This window comes from Lissotriton helveticus, chromosome 2_1 (genome assembly GCF_964261635.1).
Source record: "Lissotriton helveticus chromosome 2_1, aLisHel1.1, whole genome shotgun sequence".
NCBI lineage: Eukaryota > Metazoa > Chordata > Amphibia > Caudata > Salamandridae > Lissotriton > Lissotriton helveticus.
Genome location: NC_136059.1, coordinates 1,635,920,208 through 1,635,937,607, shown reverse-complemented (window position 1 = coordinate 1,635,937,607; position 17,400 = coordinate 1,635,920,208). Strand labels below are relative to the sequence as shown.

The following is a 17,400-nucleotide window of genomic DNA, read 5'->3' as shown; positions in this document are numbered from 1 at the left end:
GGCTATTTTTTCCTTGAATGGACCTGGTCTTTTGGCTAAATATGTTTATTTTCAGTGTGTCTAGTTTTGTGGGTGATGCACATACACTGGTGATGTGCATAAGAGAACTAACTGATGGACAGCCTGCAGAGCTGGAGTGAATGAGTATACTGGAGCGATTTGTGCATCTCAAGCCAACCACAAGTCTACAATTAAAGCACCAGCAAACTTTTCTGCAAACAGACCTGCACCATTAGAGGATTTCTATACTTCTGTACGTGCTATCATCACTTGTGTACTCTGACTCACCTGGGTATTTTTAAAAATGGATTTGTAGTCTTTGGTATGCAATAGGTTTGTCCTCGCTTCTGGGATCAGAAAATGTATTTTGTTTATCCGACACTGCCCATCAACAAACTATTCCGAAAAGCCACTACAACTCCTCTGTTCATTCCAGTTTGTATGCTGTATTTGGACTTTTGGTGCGCATAGTAAATATATGGAAAGCATCAGTAAAAAGTGCAATGCTACTCAGCACAGCTAATAACAAGAGCAAGCCCCAAAAAAAATAATGAACAACATTTCTTTTTGGTTAGGCTCACATTGGATTGCAGTTTTTCGGAAAAAAATTGTGTTCAATTTGTCAGAGGTTTCTCTCTTGCAGTTGCGTTTTAAACATTTATGGCGCCTGATTACCAGAATAGAATGCCCTTCAATTTGCCAACAATGCGTACAGTCACATAGAAACAAATAAAACTGGGCACACACTGAGACGCGAAACGGGAGTATACATTTTATATTTCGATGACTAATGCATAATTTAAAGACCAGTTATGCACCCAACTCTTACACTCGCAAGCCCGAGCAATGCACCATTTGTGTTCCTAAAAGCACCAGCTATTTCTTCATCGAGCCCTTTTATTCCCGCTCGCCTTGTTCCTCCTTGGAGCTCTCAACCCTCCTGTGCGGCCAGAAGACAAGGGGAAGAGAATTATAGTTAACAATAGGCTGCTGTCTGGCAGTGCCGTGGCAGATAAACATCCCAGACGCTTAATTCTCCATTACGTCCCCGAATCTTTTGGAAGCTGTTCTCCCGGCGGGTTTAGGAGAATGGAGGTAGCACATCTTCAGCTGAAATCTACACGGTCCCTTGCTTCCCCGCGGCTTTATAGAATAATAGGAGGGAGCTCGCCTGCTGTCTTTGCCCGTCACTCTTCAAGATTGCCCATCATTATGTTCAAAGAGTTTTTGTGCGTGATAAAGGCGAACGTATTCTCTTGCCTTGAACGCGAGGGCTTCAGATTTCATAGTTATCAACATGATAATAAGCAATCTGCGGATCTTCATGCATGGTTTATGCTATGTTTTTTTTTTTTACGAACAGTAGCCATCAAGGAATATGATCATATCCAGAGCACAAGGCTTTAAATGCATGTAGCGAGATAGAATAACAATGCGGGGGAGCTTTGTGTGAGTAAATAACCAGTTTTTAAAAAAGTTTTTTTTACGATCAACCCATCATGGCTTCAGATTTCGTAGTTTGTGTATTTGCTTCAGTATAATACAACTGAGCAGCATATATCCAGTTTGTTTACATAATGCATTCGTTGGTAGTCCATGTTCAACTGGCTTGTTGGACACTGGCAGTGCTCGTTGGGCCAGCTTGAAAGGTCAGTTGTGTGGGGTGTTTCTTCATCCCGTGGACCGAAAAAACTAGCCCATATGCAAGCCCTTCCAAGCTGGCGCATCTAGCAGTGCCAGAGTGCCCGACCGACAGTTCAACACTGGTGATAGTTATTCTTGCTTTTTTTTTTTTTTGCACAAAAATAACCCCATATGAGATTTTTTTCCCCTTCCTTATTTTTCTCGCTCTAATCACAGTCCACCACCACCACCGCTAGGCCACTCGCTCAGCTATTTTTTTTATCCAGTTTCTTATATTTTGCAGTGGGGATACACCTGTCCCCCAGAAGCCGCCAACAAGCAGGAGGTTTAGAGGCACCAGACTTTCAATTGGTATTCTTTTGAACACTGTGAACTGACTCGTACAGACCGTGCCTACTTTGTGCTCGTGGTTGCAGGTGGTGGCCACCACCACCAACATTTTTGCCATCTGACTTTTATGGAAGTCGAGATCCATCAGCAGGCAAAGGTTAACGGCTGTATCTGATGAAGTCATCTTGAAGTCAAATATCTGCTCGCTGAGGTCCTGCTGAAACTATTGGTGGGAAAAGCTCAAATTACAATTTGGCTGCTTCTACTGGGGTCCTTTAGTCAGTCAGATACATTTTGCACCTTCGTCCAGGCAGGATTTCTTCTTTGAACTAGTTTCTTTTATGGTGCTCAAGATCTTCCAGTGAGGCAAGCCTAAAGATGTATCTGGAAAACTCCTCTCGAATTTAGATACCTTTGCCGCGCGGTCCCAATAAAGCTTCACAGGTCTTGCAAGTTCATGAATTTTCCGAACATTTCAAACTTTCTGGTACACTTCCACCAAGTCACTTCTAAGGCTCCCAGGTACTCGGGGCAGCGCTTAGGGGGAGTAGCGGCCCGTGGAGGCAGTTCCGCTGGGAGGTGTGGCCTGTCCCCCGCCCCACAGCCTCGCGGAACTCCCTCAAAGGGCCGCTACTACTTAGGGGGCAAGATGCACTCCAGGAAGGTCCTGTCCAGGTCCAGTTATAACTGAAAAACAGGTTACTCCAGGAGAAAGACCTCTTGCAGCTTTTGATGTCCCTGTAACAAGACAGATGGTTCGCCAACTGACCTATGGACTACACTTCTTAGGCTTGGGTACAAGTAAGAGCAGGTCTAGCCGTTCAAGTCTTCACACAGGTAACTGACAGGAGGTCCAATCCTCTTCTGTTTTGCCACAGGTCCACATCTAGGGGTTGAGGTGCTACTTTTGTTCAGTAGATGTGGGTAACTCCTGGACACTCTCCGTACAACAGGAAACAAGTTCACACGGGCAAACCTTCACACTTTGGCAGCACATTTTGCTTGCACTGCACCATTCTCAGTAACATCCAAGATGGCAGAACGTTTCTGTTCCTGGAGGGAGCTTGTGGTACTACAGGGATAGCCACAACTGTTCATTCCTGATAGAGGGACATAAACTAGGGGTTCCCAGGAAACTGCAGACCTCTGACGGGCCTTTCTGGGATGGCTATGTGGGGGTGGAATTGGCACCTGCATTTGAAGGGGCAGGGTCTTAGCCCCACTAAGAATTGTGATCAAACCTCCCGGGGTAGGATGGCAGACAGGACAACATTTACAGAGGGCTTTTGCATCTCTGTGGTGGCCATTTGAACTGATCGTATCTTAAAAGGCCATGGTGGGTATAACTACTGGGACATTGGCCTCGAAAGTAGAGACACTTTTGGATTTGAAATCATACTACGCTGGTTCGATACTAGGACATTAACACAAGGAATCATTAGGGAAGGAGGGACAGCATCTGGACTGTCAGTAGACTTGTGGTGGCTTGGAGCTTGTCAGCACCAAGAAGGGGACTATCACTTGGTGGATTTTGCCTGGACATTGCTGGCCTGCAGCTAGTGCCAGCTGCAGGTGAGCTGGCCTGTTGTCTTCAAGATCCCAGGGACATGAAGGATTTCACGGTCTCCAAGGATCGTAAGGACCACACTGGGTGCAGCGGAGACAGGTGGAAGTGATTGTGGTTGGAACAAGGACCATCCTGACATACACCATCATCTTGCTGTGCAAGAGTAGTATGTCTGCAAAGATCAGCAGCCATCTGAGGTACCGGGATGTGAGGAGTTTAAGCAGTGCGAGGAAGCTTGTAGAGTCCGAGCAACCTGCGGTTGTAACCAAGGGCAACTTTGCTCGCTTGTGCTCCAGAGCGTGTGGTGTCCGAGGGGTGTAGAGGGAAGCTGAGCTGGGGGCTGAGACGTTCTTCGGCATCCAGACTGGGAGGACCACAGTGCCTAACATTGCTGCCTCTTTCCGAGGTCGTTGGCTCCCTCTCCCTGGACCCACGCCACAGAGTGCTTTGTTTTGGAAAACATTGTGGCGAGACCAGAGTGGCAGCTGACTGCCGGGGGTCTACTGCACATCACACCTTCGCTTCAGGGGAAAACATTTCTCCAGACAGGGAGCGCACTAGGTTCCTGTGTCACAACCTTTTTTCTATGGGGCGGATAGTGATCTCGCCCTCGTGCAGGTGCCATTGGGCACCTGGATGTCTAATCTGGATAAACAAAACTAAGTAAATGTTTCTTTCCATGTAAGGGGGTTCCAAATGGCTAGTAAACAGGGCGGCAGCAGTGGCAACGTGTATCGTTGGCTGGTAGAGTTGAAAGACTGAGTGGCTGGGTCACAAGGTGTAGTCAGAGACTAGTGACTGTTTGACCTTCCTGCAAAGGAAATTCTGACAATTTCATATAACTGTAATGTGGATATACAATTTGTGTTTTGTTGTGATTTCAATAGAGAAGCTTGACAATTGCGTATAACTATAAATTGTATATACAATGTATATTTTGTTTTATTTCAGTGCGTGTGTAATACAAAGACTAGTGTTTATATGCAAATGGTGTGGAGTCTTTTTGTGGCAAATGCAGTGGGGTGTGTTGTGCCAACACTTTGCACTTGAGCCCAGAGGATAAGCCTGGCTGCTTGAGCCAGGCTACGAGAGGGTGAGCACATGTTATCGGACAAGTGTATCATACTCATCCTATTTGGAACTATGGGTCTGACTGGCTTTTCAATTCGTCTTAGCCTGACTAAAACCGCGGGATCTAACAGCATACCATATTAACTAACAGTAAAGTTTGAAGTGCAAGTAGTACTTCATGGTAAACCAGATAAATGCAGAGAGAACCTGATGTGGGTTGCAGAGTCATGTTTCAAAGTAGGTTGCGGCTTAAAGCCAATCCCTGTTGCAAAGAATTTGTGTGAAAGGCAAAAACAAGATCTGTTTGTCCACCAGTGCATTTATGGGCATGTGCCCATGTTAAATAGTTGTAACACAGTGCTGTACACTTATTCTATGTAATGAGGATGTTTATGAGGTGTGGATGTTTATTTCCAGAACTTCGCAGAAGATTTTGAGGCATTACAGGTAGTAGAATAATGTAGAATGTAAGGGTGACCCACTTAGAGGTGTTCTAACTTACATTGGATTTTAAGAGTCACCCTAATGTTGTATGCCATTGTGCTCATCTCGGGGAGGTGTGTAGAGTAATTCAGCCAAATAAAGACTGGGTCTGACAGAAGATGTCTTATTAGTGGTAAATACATATCTGTCAACATCTTGGGTTAAAATTGTGGGTCATGTGAAACCTTCAAATTGGTGATACTGTTAAAGTGAATGGAATAGCAACTCTTTTTGGAGAGTGTTCAAGATTTTATAAAAGGGTGACCCTTTAAAGTCTAGGAACTAATTTTGTTTTTTTAGGTGAATCAATAAAGGTAAAAAAGAATTCAACATCCAGCAAATGTTAGTGACTTGACAGTTGTGTTATGTGTCAGGCATGTGGTCAAAAGTTATATCATTATCACTTGACTGGTGATAGAAAATTGGACACAGGTGTAGTGTGTTGAATTACTTCACGTCCACAAACCCTGTAGGACCCTGTTACAATGTCTGGATGATGACAACAATGGTGACACCCACAATGCCATTTAATATTTATTCACTGGGAACATTTTTAAAAAAGAAAGTGAGTTGTAGTTTTGACTCAAGCTCGTCAAGTCACTGAAATTCGGCAGTTATGATTATCTAAGCACACAACACATTCCATAACTTTGACCACTCTCCATGCTCTAAACACCAATTAGGAAAAGTTGCAGAAACAAACAAAAGAGCGATCAAGATAACAGTGGCTATGGCAGGTGGTCTGAGTTGCCAGGAGTTGACAGCAAGGGCAGACTCTGCACCCAACCCATTTTGGCTGTCCATCCCCCAATGAACAATGCTTTCAGCCGTGAGCAGCGGGGTTTGGGTGAAGGCTGTCCATCCTTTTGGGTACCTAAGCCCAGCTGCACAGCCTCTGGCTTTGCCCAGCTGAGGCTTGGTGCAGGGCCCAGCTTGCAGTCAGCCCTTGTGCCTAACCTGTGGGGTGTGCTGCACAGTAGAGTCAAGGCACAAAGCCAGGCCTGCTTCAGATCCTGCACTCTACCTCCCGCCTTTCCTAGCAAAGCGAGATACTCATTTTAGTGTTTAGCTTTGCTTGTGCTGCTTGTTTTTATATAAGAACAATGGCCCTATGGGTCGCAGTTGAACCACAGATCTATCACACCAACTGTACCAGATCCACAATGGGTTTGATAGTGTACCAATAATTGAGACAATAAGCCAAAATCATGATGTTAACGTGATATATAATCTTACAGTATCATGATATCAAAGTAGAACAATCAGTTTGGACAGCACAAGATGCAAAAGAAGTGCTCTGTTCAAATATATGAATTTACATATATACATCCTATTATCATGGGGTGTCCATATTAAGCCTCCACTCTGAGTATATCAGTGTTCTTAAATCTGTTGATGGGATGATTCCATGGGTATGTCTGTTTCGTCCCAAGCAGAATCGATCCAAGGGTCTCTTAAGGACAGCACCGACCAACAGATGACCTTAAGCTGCAATAGCCGCAATATGTACTGTGTACAAGCTCGTGGATCCAATCCTAATGGTCTGCCATTACATGAAGTCTGCTCCATGCACCAGTAACAGAGCCTTTGGCACAGGTTCACTCTGTGTCTTAACTGCACAGTCCTAATTGATAGTTACCAATGGGGATTATCCAATCAACAGAATTAAGAACACTCATATACTCAGATTGGAGTTGAGACTTAACATGAATACCTCATGATAAATGATATATATGTAAATTAATTCATTTGCACTGAGCACTTATTTTGCACCTTGCGCCTTACACACTGATTGTTCTACTTTGATATCATGATGCTATGAGAGTATATATCAAGTTGACATGATATTTTGGGCCCATTGTCTCATTTACGGACACACTATCATATATATTGTGGATCTGGTACTGCTGGTTTCATAGTCTGAAATACTTAATTCGATTAGTAAAAGCATCACGCACATACAAACAGAGGCAATAAATAAGTTAAAAACAATTGTCATAAACAAAATTTCAGTAATCTTAGAATCCAAATTTAAAAAGAACTATACAATTATCAAGTTCACGAATGACTTCCACATCTCAGACGCTTTTCCCTACATCTAAGGGCACCGGACAGAAAGCTGGTCACGTTGAAGCAAACATAAGTATTCACCAGCATTTGGAGATAGATCAGGGCTTAACCAGATTCGACAACATCTGAATAAAGGAGCGAGGGACAAAGTATCGGAGATATACTCCAGCCCCAATTTTTTGTGAATTAGTGCAGTGGCTGCCGACTGTGGGATTAACAACAATCTTCTAAAGAAGCAGTTTTCCACTCGCTGAATCTGTCCACAGTTCTTACAGCTCCATAAGTTACAGCCGTTGCCAGTAGAAGATAGACACTTCGCTCGGTAAAATTTAACATAGCCTGTATGGACTTTGCCACCAGTCTTTTTCCTAAGTCAAATACAGAGGCTACTGATCCTGCCAAAAGATTTCTTTTGGTGGCTCTTTGCGGGACCCACAAACCCCTCCCATCAAAAATAACCCCAAGTATGGAAAGTTAGAAACTCTGGTCAGGCCTACCTTTCTCCTAACATCTTTTGCTGGGGTATAATTTTATAGCCAGTAGCCATGGTGTGGGATTTGGTGTAGTTTATCCTCATATCAAGGGAAGTCATGAACCCTGAACCGCTGTTCTCGATATCAAGACAAAATCATTGGCGTATATAAGGGCTGAGATAAGCCGCGAGACAACCCGAGGTATATCCTTGGATGCCTTACACAGGGAAGGGCCTAGATTATTAATACGTAGCATAACTAATAATGGAGCAAAAATACAACCTTGCCTGACTCTTTTCTGCACCCTTAATGGAGCTGACAGGCACCCGTTGTGGTTATATCTAACTACAGCAGATTTCATAAATCTGTGGTTTATTTATTACCTAAAGGACCGTTGTTCTTTTGTTTTATAAGTTGACCCAGGTTCTGGTCTGGGTGTATGGGTCAGTTCTTATGTTTTGTTATTTTGTTTTTACACAGCATGAAGCTCTCAAGTCGACTGCGACTTGATAGTCAGGGACAAAATGTTGGTCGAATCCAGCTGTTTCTGGCGAGTTTACTAAATCGCCTCAGTTTGTAATCTGCATGCCTAAAAAGGCAGTGTTTTTTCTCAGCACTGCTGTGTAATTTTTTCCACTTGTCCAGACATCCCTCAACGCTGCTCTGGGGTCAGTTACATTTGGGTTTTGCCCTTCATGTATGTTGCATATTCTTTTTTCTCATTGCGCGAAACTGTCAAGTCCGTACTGACTTGGAAGTTTCAAGATTACCGAAATAAACAAAAAACAGCCTTAAACCAGCCAATCACATTGGGTAAACATTTTAAAATGTGAATGACAGGATTGACTTGCGAATTCGAACAGCAGAGAGCAACAGAAGTTTTAACCCGTTAAATCGTTAGTTTCTGAAAAGTACTGAACAGATTTACACTAAATAAAAAAAGCAGGCGTTCTGAGTAGTTCTGCTTTCGCTGCAAGTTTGTTGTAAATCAATTCAGCAGTTTTTGCTCTGTCTTTAGGCAAAATTTCTTATAGGAGCTAAAATGGGAATTGAAACACTTTTTCACTCTCCTCTTCCCACCTCCTTAGCTTTTTTCCCGTGGACATATTTCAAGAAACTTGGCATTTTGAAACGTTTGTTTTGTGCAGATCTGTCCACGAAGGCAAAAGGTATAAGAGCATCAAAGATGCCTTTTCTTTAGAAAGTGCACTGAACCAAACCTACATTGAGGCAAGCGCCAGTGTGTACTACATATCTTTGTTAGGGGTTGCGATCTGTAGTGCATGATAACACAGTCTAATGATGAATTCATGTTCTGATTAATAATAGTGCTTGGCTTTTTTTATTGACAATAACTGTACATTATCCGGTTTGTTGTTTTTTTTTTTGTAGAGTTTTATATAGCGCGAACTAGACCCGAACCGAATCAGGTATCCGAGCGCCTCACATAGCACAAGTTACGTTTTTTATTTATTTATTTATTTATTTTTTACATGAGTTGACAATTTAATGTGCTTTGAAAAGTTGTGAACAGAGTGCCATATAATGTTAATAGAAAAAAATTGTTATTCTGACATGAGTTTAGAAAATCTCTGTTTTTTCCCAAACAAGTAGAAATGTATTATATAGTGAAATGCAAATATTTCCCTCTTAAACTTACGTTTATCTTACTTACATGAATCAGCAGTCATTCTATAACAGCACAATAGACAAAATATTTTCTCCTGAACCATGTGCTGCTGTTTCTGCTCCTTGCCCTAGCCTTGCAACCGACTCCTACAGTGTCTGTGCCACTTGGCTTGGTAAATGTTGACTGACCGTCTCCTGTGTTTCCTGTGTCAGCTGTGCTGTGGTGACTTGGACAGGAATTGAGCAGGGATTCTAGTGGTCTTAGGAGCACCTCAGTTGGCGTTTGGACAGCGCTTAGTAAAGGTTTTGGGCTGAAGTGGGTCGTGTTCAAACTTATTTACGTGTCTGTCACACCTCATCATCCACCGCAATGCTCAGAGCTTTGGCGCAGAATGCAATAAATGCACCTCGTTTGTCATCACTCACAACATGGAAACACTTCCCAAGTAGGATCACAAACCAAAGGAAAAAAATCTTCAAACCACACAGTGATAGCAAGTGCCGTATAAATGCTGTAATAAATACAGTACAGAACAACCTACAGTTTGAATATATCAAGACATTTTTTGTTGTTGCTGTGAGCTGATTGTGTCCCTTGCAAAGAGCCCAAATTCCTGTTCACTTCGTATCAATGACCTGATTTACGCACTCTGCCTTGCAGCTGATTTTCTACCATCTATGCCAAAACACACAAGAGAAGGCCCCTTTCATGATCACTAGCATTTGTACATTTTATTTGTATACATCCCCACAGATGGAGTGATTGAAACCAATCATAGAGCGCACAGGTAAATACATTAACAATTCATTTTTTTTTAAACGGAAAGCTGTACACTGTGGTGAAAAACAAATCTAGCAGCCGCTGCAGGTAAGAGCGGTGGAGCCAGGTGAGGGGGGATTTCGAGAGAAGACCACAAGGGGAAATTCATTAATTATTTAATATTCCCTCGTGGTCGTCTCTTGAAATCTCCACTCACCTGGCCCCAGCGCCCCACCACTTTTACCTGCAGCGGCCGCGGTTGGTATTACATCATTGAATGTACAGCAGATATCTCATCACCCAAGTATAGCTAATAACAAATTGCAATCAATAGTCAATGAAGGTGTATATTTTGCTTATTCTTTGAATTTATGCCTGTTTGAAACTAAAGGCTGAGGTATCTGAAACAGTCTCATCTTCTCCTATAGATGGTGCCAGAATATCTTCAAATACACTGATGGAAGTTGTGCTGAGGAATAACTTTACTCTTCTCATTAACAACGCCACATACCAGGTTGAACCGCCGATAGTAGGTAAGAAACTGCTGATTGAGTATATTTAAAAAGCATCTCTGAAATACAATATTTTCTGTAGGTACTAATGAACTAAATTGTAGCGTTTGTCCTTCAAAAAGTTGGAACTAAGAATAAGTACTGTTCACAGATAGCTACAGCTTACTAAAGAGATGTCTCATTTAGTGTTTACCAACTAAGACAAGGGACCTGGTATTTGCAAATTGAATGTATGGTCATTTCACCTATGCAGAGCATTTTCTAATTTTCCATCCAGAACTCAAATTAATTTCTGCAACTGTTAGTATCTTGCCTGCTCTACCTCAATGCCAGGGCAGAGTATAGACATACAATCAAAGGCCTGCATGCAATATACTGGACATCTCAAAGCAGACGTCTGTAGCCTCAATGCAGTATGTGGAATGCGATCCTGTTCTATATTAGCAGACATTTCTGACTGCTCGTAGACACTTGGACATAATCATACTAACTCAGCCCAGTGGCTTCACTGCAGCATTCAGTACTTTTTTGTATATCGCATTTGTTTATTACAATTTTCCTTTTTACATTAGTCAGAAGACACACATAGCAGCCCATCTGCAGTGGAATCTCACAGACTCCCACCCTCCTATATAGCCAACTGCTAAGGGCTGTACTGGCTGAATCGGAGTTATAGGTCAGAGCCGCAGGCCTTCGACAATTGGTATATCCGATGGCAGAGCGCTGTAAGACTATTAGAATATTCCACGTACTGAGGGTAGAATAATCTAAATTAAAAAGGGGGAAACAGAAAGACAAGCATTTGAATGTTGGAATAGAATGCTTATACCAGCCATTATTTGCCCTTAGCCACTCCATTGTCTTCAATGGCGTGCCCAACATTCCAGGTTTCTAATTCCTATGAATTCACTCTTAAAACATGGGCTATGTTGGTGTATTCCACCAGCAAAAATACTCCCCCCCCCCCCCCCCCCAATTTACCTGTATAAGGTATAACAAAATGGCTGGAAAACGGCATCTTTGTTATTTGTCCCACTTAGTTAAGAAGAGGGTGTTATACACGTGTGACGCATAAACTATGATTCTAAATTGCAAAGTCCAAATTTAATAAAAAAATGAATATCTCATGTAAGGTTTAGGTAGAAGTGTTGATCCAATTCATGCAACAACTTTCCAAGCTGACAAAAAGAAACTAACTAGAAGTAGACTATGTTTCTTAATTGTTGAAATAAAAAGGCCTCTGATAGTGGGCCATCTAGCCCCGACATCTCTGGACTTGATGTAGCAGTTACCACCCAAATGATTTACCAGCATGACAATTGTTTGGATTATCTCTATCTGACATGTAGAAATTATTGCAGCCCTGCAATGCAACCCTTCTGGCATAGTCCATTCTCCTAAAACTTTTTTGCTGATGCCATGTATCAGTGATGAAGCATTTAAAGAGAGTTCTTATGTTGATGGACCTTGAAGTTTCATCTACTGATTTCCTTTTGATGCGCCTAGTGAAATCATCTAAATAACTTACAAAATCTCTATGCCAAAGACCCTCCTTGCCACCATCTCTCAAACCCACCAGACATGTATGCTAGGGTGCAATGATGGATGTTGTGAATTGTGGAACAGGGAGGGGGGACTCATTCAGGCCATAAAGTACTGCCAAAATTCCCAAACCTTAAAAGGTTTAACCATTGAGGATCATTCGTCAGCAGCCACCAGGCGCTGTTTAGAGGGCTCCCAATTGACATACCTCTAAAGAGTTCCCAAAAGAATAATATTCTGGGGGTTCTTGGGTGAGGTTGGGTGGGGTTCTTTCATCCATCCATCCAGATTACTGAGCCTAGCTGTCTTGTATTTACCAAAATCAGGGTAAGCAATCTTGCTGTCTAGCCTCAGGTTTCAACTGTTTAATCTTTACTATGTAAACCTTTTACCATCCTTAAACTGTCAGAAGCAGAAATAAATGAAATAGGCATGTAATGAATATTCATTTTATAAAATGTCTTTCTATTCATGAAATGGCCATGGAACTCCCAGACCGGGGGTCCTCTCAAACCCTCTTCATTAATCTCTGCATACAAGACAAGTGTTTGATAGGCTAACTCCTCAGCGTAGGGAAGTCTCTAATTAGGTAAAGTGGAAGCTCATTCTAAGCTTGCTAGCATCCTCATAAGTGAGCCTGGGATCCGTAATGTCCGGCCTCTACTTAACTTTAAATCTGAACACCTCCTGAAAATGTTCAATAATCTGCAGAAGGATATGAACTGTGGCCACTGCCTGACAGTGGGCGACTTGTACTTAAATAAGAGATTCAGCTCCTTCGTGCAGGCACAGGAGCACCTAGTCTGAGCGCTGGGCAGTTCTTTCGTTATGCCCACACTGTACACATGTCCTTTGGGATCTGGTCAGCCTTCCCTGATGAACCACTGGAGCATGCCTCTGTGCGTCAGCTCCTCTACCTGGCTGGCTGCCAGCAAATAATCATCCATTTACACATTGCTCTTGTGTCTAATAGAGGGGACATGACTGACCGAGCAAGGGACAGGTGGCGTTTGAACTGTGAGACAGGTCTGTCCAATTCTGACTGAAAGTGAGCTTGCTAGCAAGTTAAACTGGTGTCTCCTAACGCGACATTCAAGCTTATCCAATTCCATTACCTGCCTAGGACATACATGACACCTTACTAATTATCCAGGATATGCCCTATAGCCAAGTGGCCTGTGTGTGTGATGCAAAGCCCCTGCGGCTGATTTCCTAATCCGTGACATTGAAATGCCTAAGACAGACTACTTTCTGGGCAGAAATATTGCAGTACAAAAAAGAAAGCACAGAGAGGCAACGCAAAAGTAGAAAAGCGCGAATGCTCAACAAAACAAGATCTATCCGGACTCTTCAATGACGTTTGTCAAGTTTTTTAATAGTTGCTCGAATCACAAAAGTGAAGTGCCTATGCCGCCAACGTATTTCACCCTGAATAGGGCTTCCTCAGGGCAATAATAAATCGTACTTCTTTTTGTAGTATGTTCTCAATAGTAAGTAGATGGTGAAGAGATCCGTAATACCTTAAATTGATGAAGTTAGTTCACATATTAAATATCCTCGTTATCCAATCCGAATCAGCAGTAGAAATGTTCACTATGGTAAGTTGAACATTCATAACTTTTTTTCCTTAGTACAAGACGCGCCGTGAGCACTTTTCGTGGAACGCGATATCCCTCGATCCCACCGCTAAAGTGATAGTTAGGATTATTGCAACCATTTAACCACACAGCAAGCATGGAAATAGAGGGCACTGTAAAGGTATGCCTGCTTGCGGTACTGTTGCGCTGCAAACATTTTAAGATGCAGACCTGAATGCTGGCACTGGGCTTGGTGCTAGTGCGACAGCGCATCATGAGTCACTGAATGTCCATAAGAACTCTGGAGATTAACCTATGGGTCTCGGATCTCTCGGAGTGGGCTGTCGCTGAGGAACAGGATATATGAAACACAGAATGGGATGAGGGGATTATTGAGGACTTAATGATTTAAGGTACTGTGTGCGGCAGAATCGCTGAAACACTCAGTTATGTCCCAGAGGGCAGCCAAGACACCTTGTTGAGAAACGAGAGGGGTGGGAGGGAAGGACAGGCCTATGGCTACAAAGGGGAGTGGCACGCTTCTTATGAGGCAGGCACTGAAACACTGGAAATTGTGTTTAAGTTCACAGGGGCCTTCTGGTGGTGAGGTGTGGGGTTGGGCTGCACAAGGTGTGGTACTTGACTGTTCTATGTTTTCTGCTCTAAGACGCAACTAAACCTATTTTAAAAAAAAAAGAATCTTAGCAGCATCTCGGATCAGCCTATTTTCTGTAATAGGTCTGATAGGAAAGTCTCTTTGTCAGCAAGGTTTAGTAGGCTGTCAGCAGCAAGTAATGTGATGTTATGTTCCCTTAATGCAAAGTCCACAACCTTATTATCCATAGTAACTTATACTAGAAGCTTGATCACCAGAGAGACAGTATGGAGAAAGGATACAGCCTTCCATAGAACCTCTTCACTAACACCATTGAGTCTCATGGAAGAACATTTTAAGTTACCCTTGTTCTGTGATCAATTTAGAGCACAATGATCACCTTTACAAAACTGGATGCAAAGCAATACTTGGACAATATCTCAACTAGAAAGGCTCATTCGATCCAGTCGTATGTCTTTCTTTCTCTATATATATATATATATATACTAAAGAAATGAGGAGGCCCCCATCAATTATGTTAGGTCATCAAAGTTAATGACTTTGCAGATTTTAATATGAATAACGAGGTATGCTGTTCCTGGCCCTGGTAGTGAGAAAGAAGAAGTTGGGAGGTGTTGGCTCATATAAGGAGCAAGGGCTTTCACACACCTGAAGGGTGTCATTCTTTTTCATAGGGCAGCTCCTTGTTGAGCCGTTGCTGCAATGCCCAATGGGCCCTGCAGGGAGGCTCTTTGCCGTAGATCTTTTATAGACCGTGGTCTCAGCGGTAGATGACTGGGGTGTGTGTGGGACTTATGGTGTATATAAAAGTGAGTAGAGTGTAGGGAGTGTGTGGATTAATAATAAATATAGGAGCCTGCTGAACTAACTTTAATTAGCGGGTTCCATGTCATGATTAAAAAAGTGATACTTAAATGTAGAGAGGACAGTGGTCTCGTCAAGTATTTAGGTGAAAATGACAGTCGACATGTTTCATGTCCTATATTGTCAAAATGATTGTGCCATTTCTTCAGGACCTACAACTTCTACTAACTACTCAAACAGGGGTGATTTGCATCATTATAATAGTCCGTTAACCATATCCTGACCAAATACACCATCTGCAGTCAGTACACCATCTGCAGTCAGGTTCCTCTTCATTAGGTACTAGAAGCGTTGGACAAAGGGTCAATAAAGCTTCGGAGTTACGGACGCACAGTGGCTTTGCGCTCAACTCTGCAGTTCGGTTTGCAGAGTGTGACCGGCCTACCCTCCGTGATCTTGGTGTGGTGCAGATGTTATTGTCAGCTTTCTGACCATAAGAAAATGCAGGTGATCTGGATGTATCAACTTAGGAAGCAGTTGCCCCATTGTCATAACAAGGATCTTTGCATACAATTGGGCATCACTATTAAACAAGACTATTGAGGGATCTTTACCTGGTGGTGTCATCCTGTCACACCATCCATACAAAAGTTGAACAGATCTCAAAGCGAGTGTAAAAAGGTTTGCTGAAACGTTTTGTAAGAAATATGTGAGAAAGCAAATGGATCTGTCACCTTATTTAATTTCAGACCTTTGATTGCACTTCAAAGTCTGTCTTCCTTAATGCACCCTTCAAGGCCTAAGCTTTTGAGCTCATTAATCTTAGGCAAGGAGGATGGTTAACAAAATCCTGGGCTGCCCCTTCAGAGTAAAGATGTTTATAGAATCTTTAAAGCACCTCAACTTGCGGCTTTTGTGATGCAAATCTTCGCCATTCTTATTCTGGCTAGCCTGAGCCCTGTTACTAAAATCCTGGGCCTGAGTTTAAATGGCAGAAGCCTGACTGTCTTATTTCATTTCTCGTAGTGTTATTGCTTTGATCTAAAGAGCTAAATTCACCTTTATTGGTCAGGAGAGTCTTTAGCTGGCCCCACCCTGAAACACATTTACAGAGGGTTTTCCTAGATCTGGAACTTTTACGCTCTACGTCAAGCTTCTTCAATTCTTTTCTAGTATTCCCTGTTCCAAAATTCTTAGCTGCTTTATGTTGACTTCCGACTCCAAGAAACAAGTCCTTAAACACACACACATATATATATATATACTTGTGGCAATTAAACCCTATGTTCAATATGGGGTCTGGTGGCTCTGAAATTGCTTAACATCAGCAGAGCCATCACTGCCTACAAGTAAGACAACAAAGTTGGGGAAAAAGGGATTATGATTTCCTTAACTTAACATATTGTGTGTTTAAAGTACAGAAACTGATATTAATGGTAATTGTGTATTTAAACACAAACATCCCATGATCTGGTGTGCCAAACCTAACCAGATATAATATAATATATATATAATTTTGTTTTAAATATAAAATTATGTATTAGTTTTTATCCTGGTATTTTACTATAAAATACAGGTTTTGCACTTTTCAAGATTTCTATGTATTCATACAGTGAATGTTGATAATGTTGTGGGATTACCTCGTCATTGTACTTTAAACAAGATTTTGTCTATGTCCATTGCCGTAAAATACCCCCCTCCTACTGGGTCAGCCAATCATATGCACTGTTTTGTTTGCACTTGCACTTTAAATTCAGCTCACTTCTCTCATTGCGTCATGTGACCAAGGCCTCTGTGCAGGCCGAAACATTATGCTGACGAGGTGTGCCTAAATAAAAAAAACTCACCTGCATCCTGGGTCTTCTGTTTCTCTTCATGCTGCGGTTCCTGATGGTGAGCAAGTTGCTGATTTGAACAAACAGGCATATATATATATATCCATACTAATATTATAAAGAGAGAGCCCAAACCTTTGAGGCGGGTAATCTCAGTAACCACAGCACCAATCACAACACCCAATACAGCGTTGGAAAGGGCAGTTGCAGCAGAAAGACATAGGCTATGCAGACGGATAAAAAAAATTATTAAAAAATTGCAAAAAACGACATCATCCAGAAGGCCGAGGGCCAAAATAACATCAAACAGGAAATGATGTAATAATGCGACTCACTATATTGAGACTGAGAGCCTGGAGCCAAATTGATCGTGAATATGCTATCCCAAAACGCGTAGATTTGTGCCTGCCTGCTTGAGAAACTCCATGCTGTGAGGATTAAATAAAAAAGCACATAAGTGAAGGCAAACGCGAGTCCGACCCGTTTT

The 17,400-nt window shown here is 42.3% G+C and overlaps 1 protein-coding gene across 1 annotated transcript in view; it reads left to right on the top strand.

The window, feature by feature from the left end:
- The window catches only part of LOC144820295 (calcium uniporter regulatory subunit MCUb, mitochondrial-like), a 290,551-nt gene extending 279,962 nt beyond the window's left edge, over window positions 1–10,589 (top strand). The window contains exon 4 of the mRNA XM_078677877.1: window positions 10,456–10,589. Within this exon, the coding sequence (XP_078534003.1) occupies window positions 10,456–10,589 (134 nt within the window). The remainder of the gene's footprint in view (window positions 1–10,455) is intronic.
- The last annotated feature ends 6,811 nt before the right edge of the window (window positions 10,590–17,400 follow it).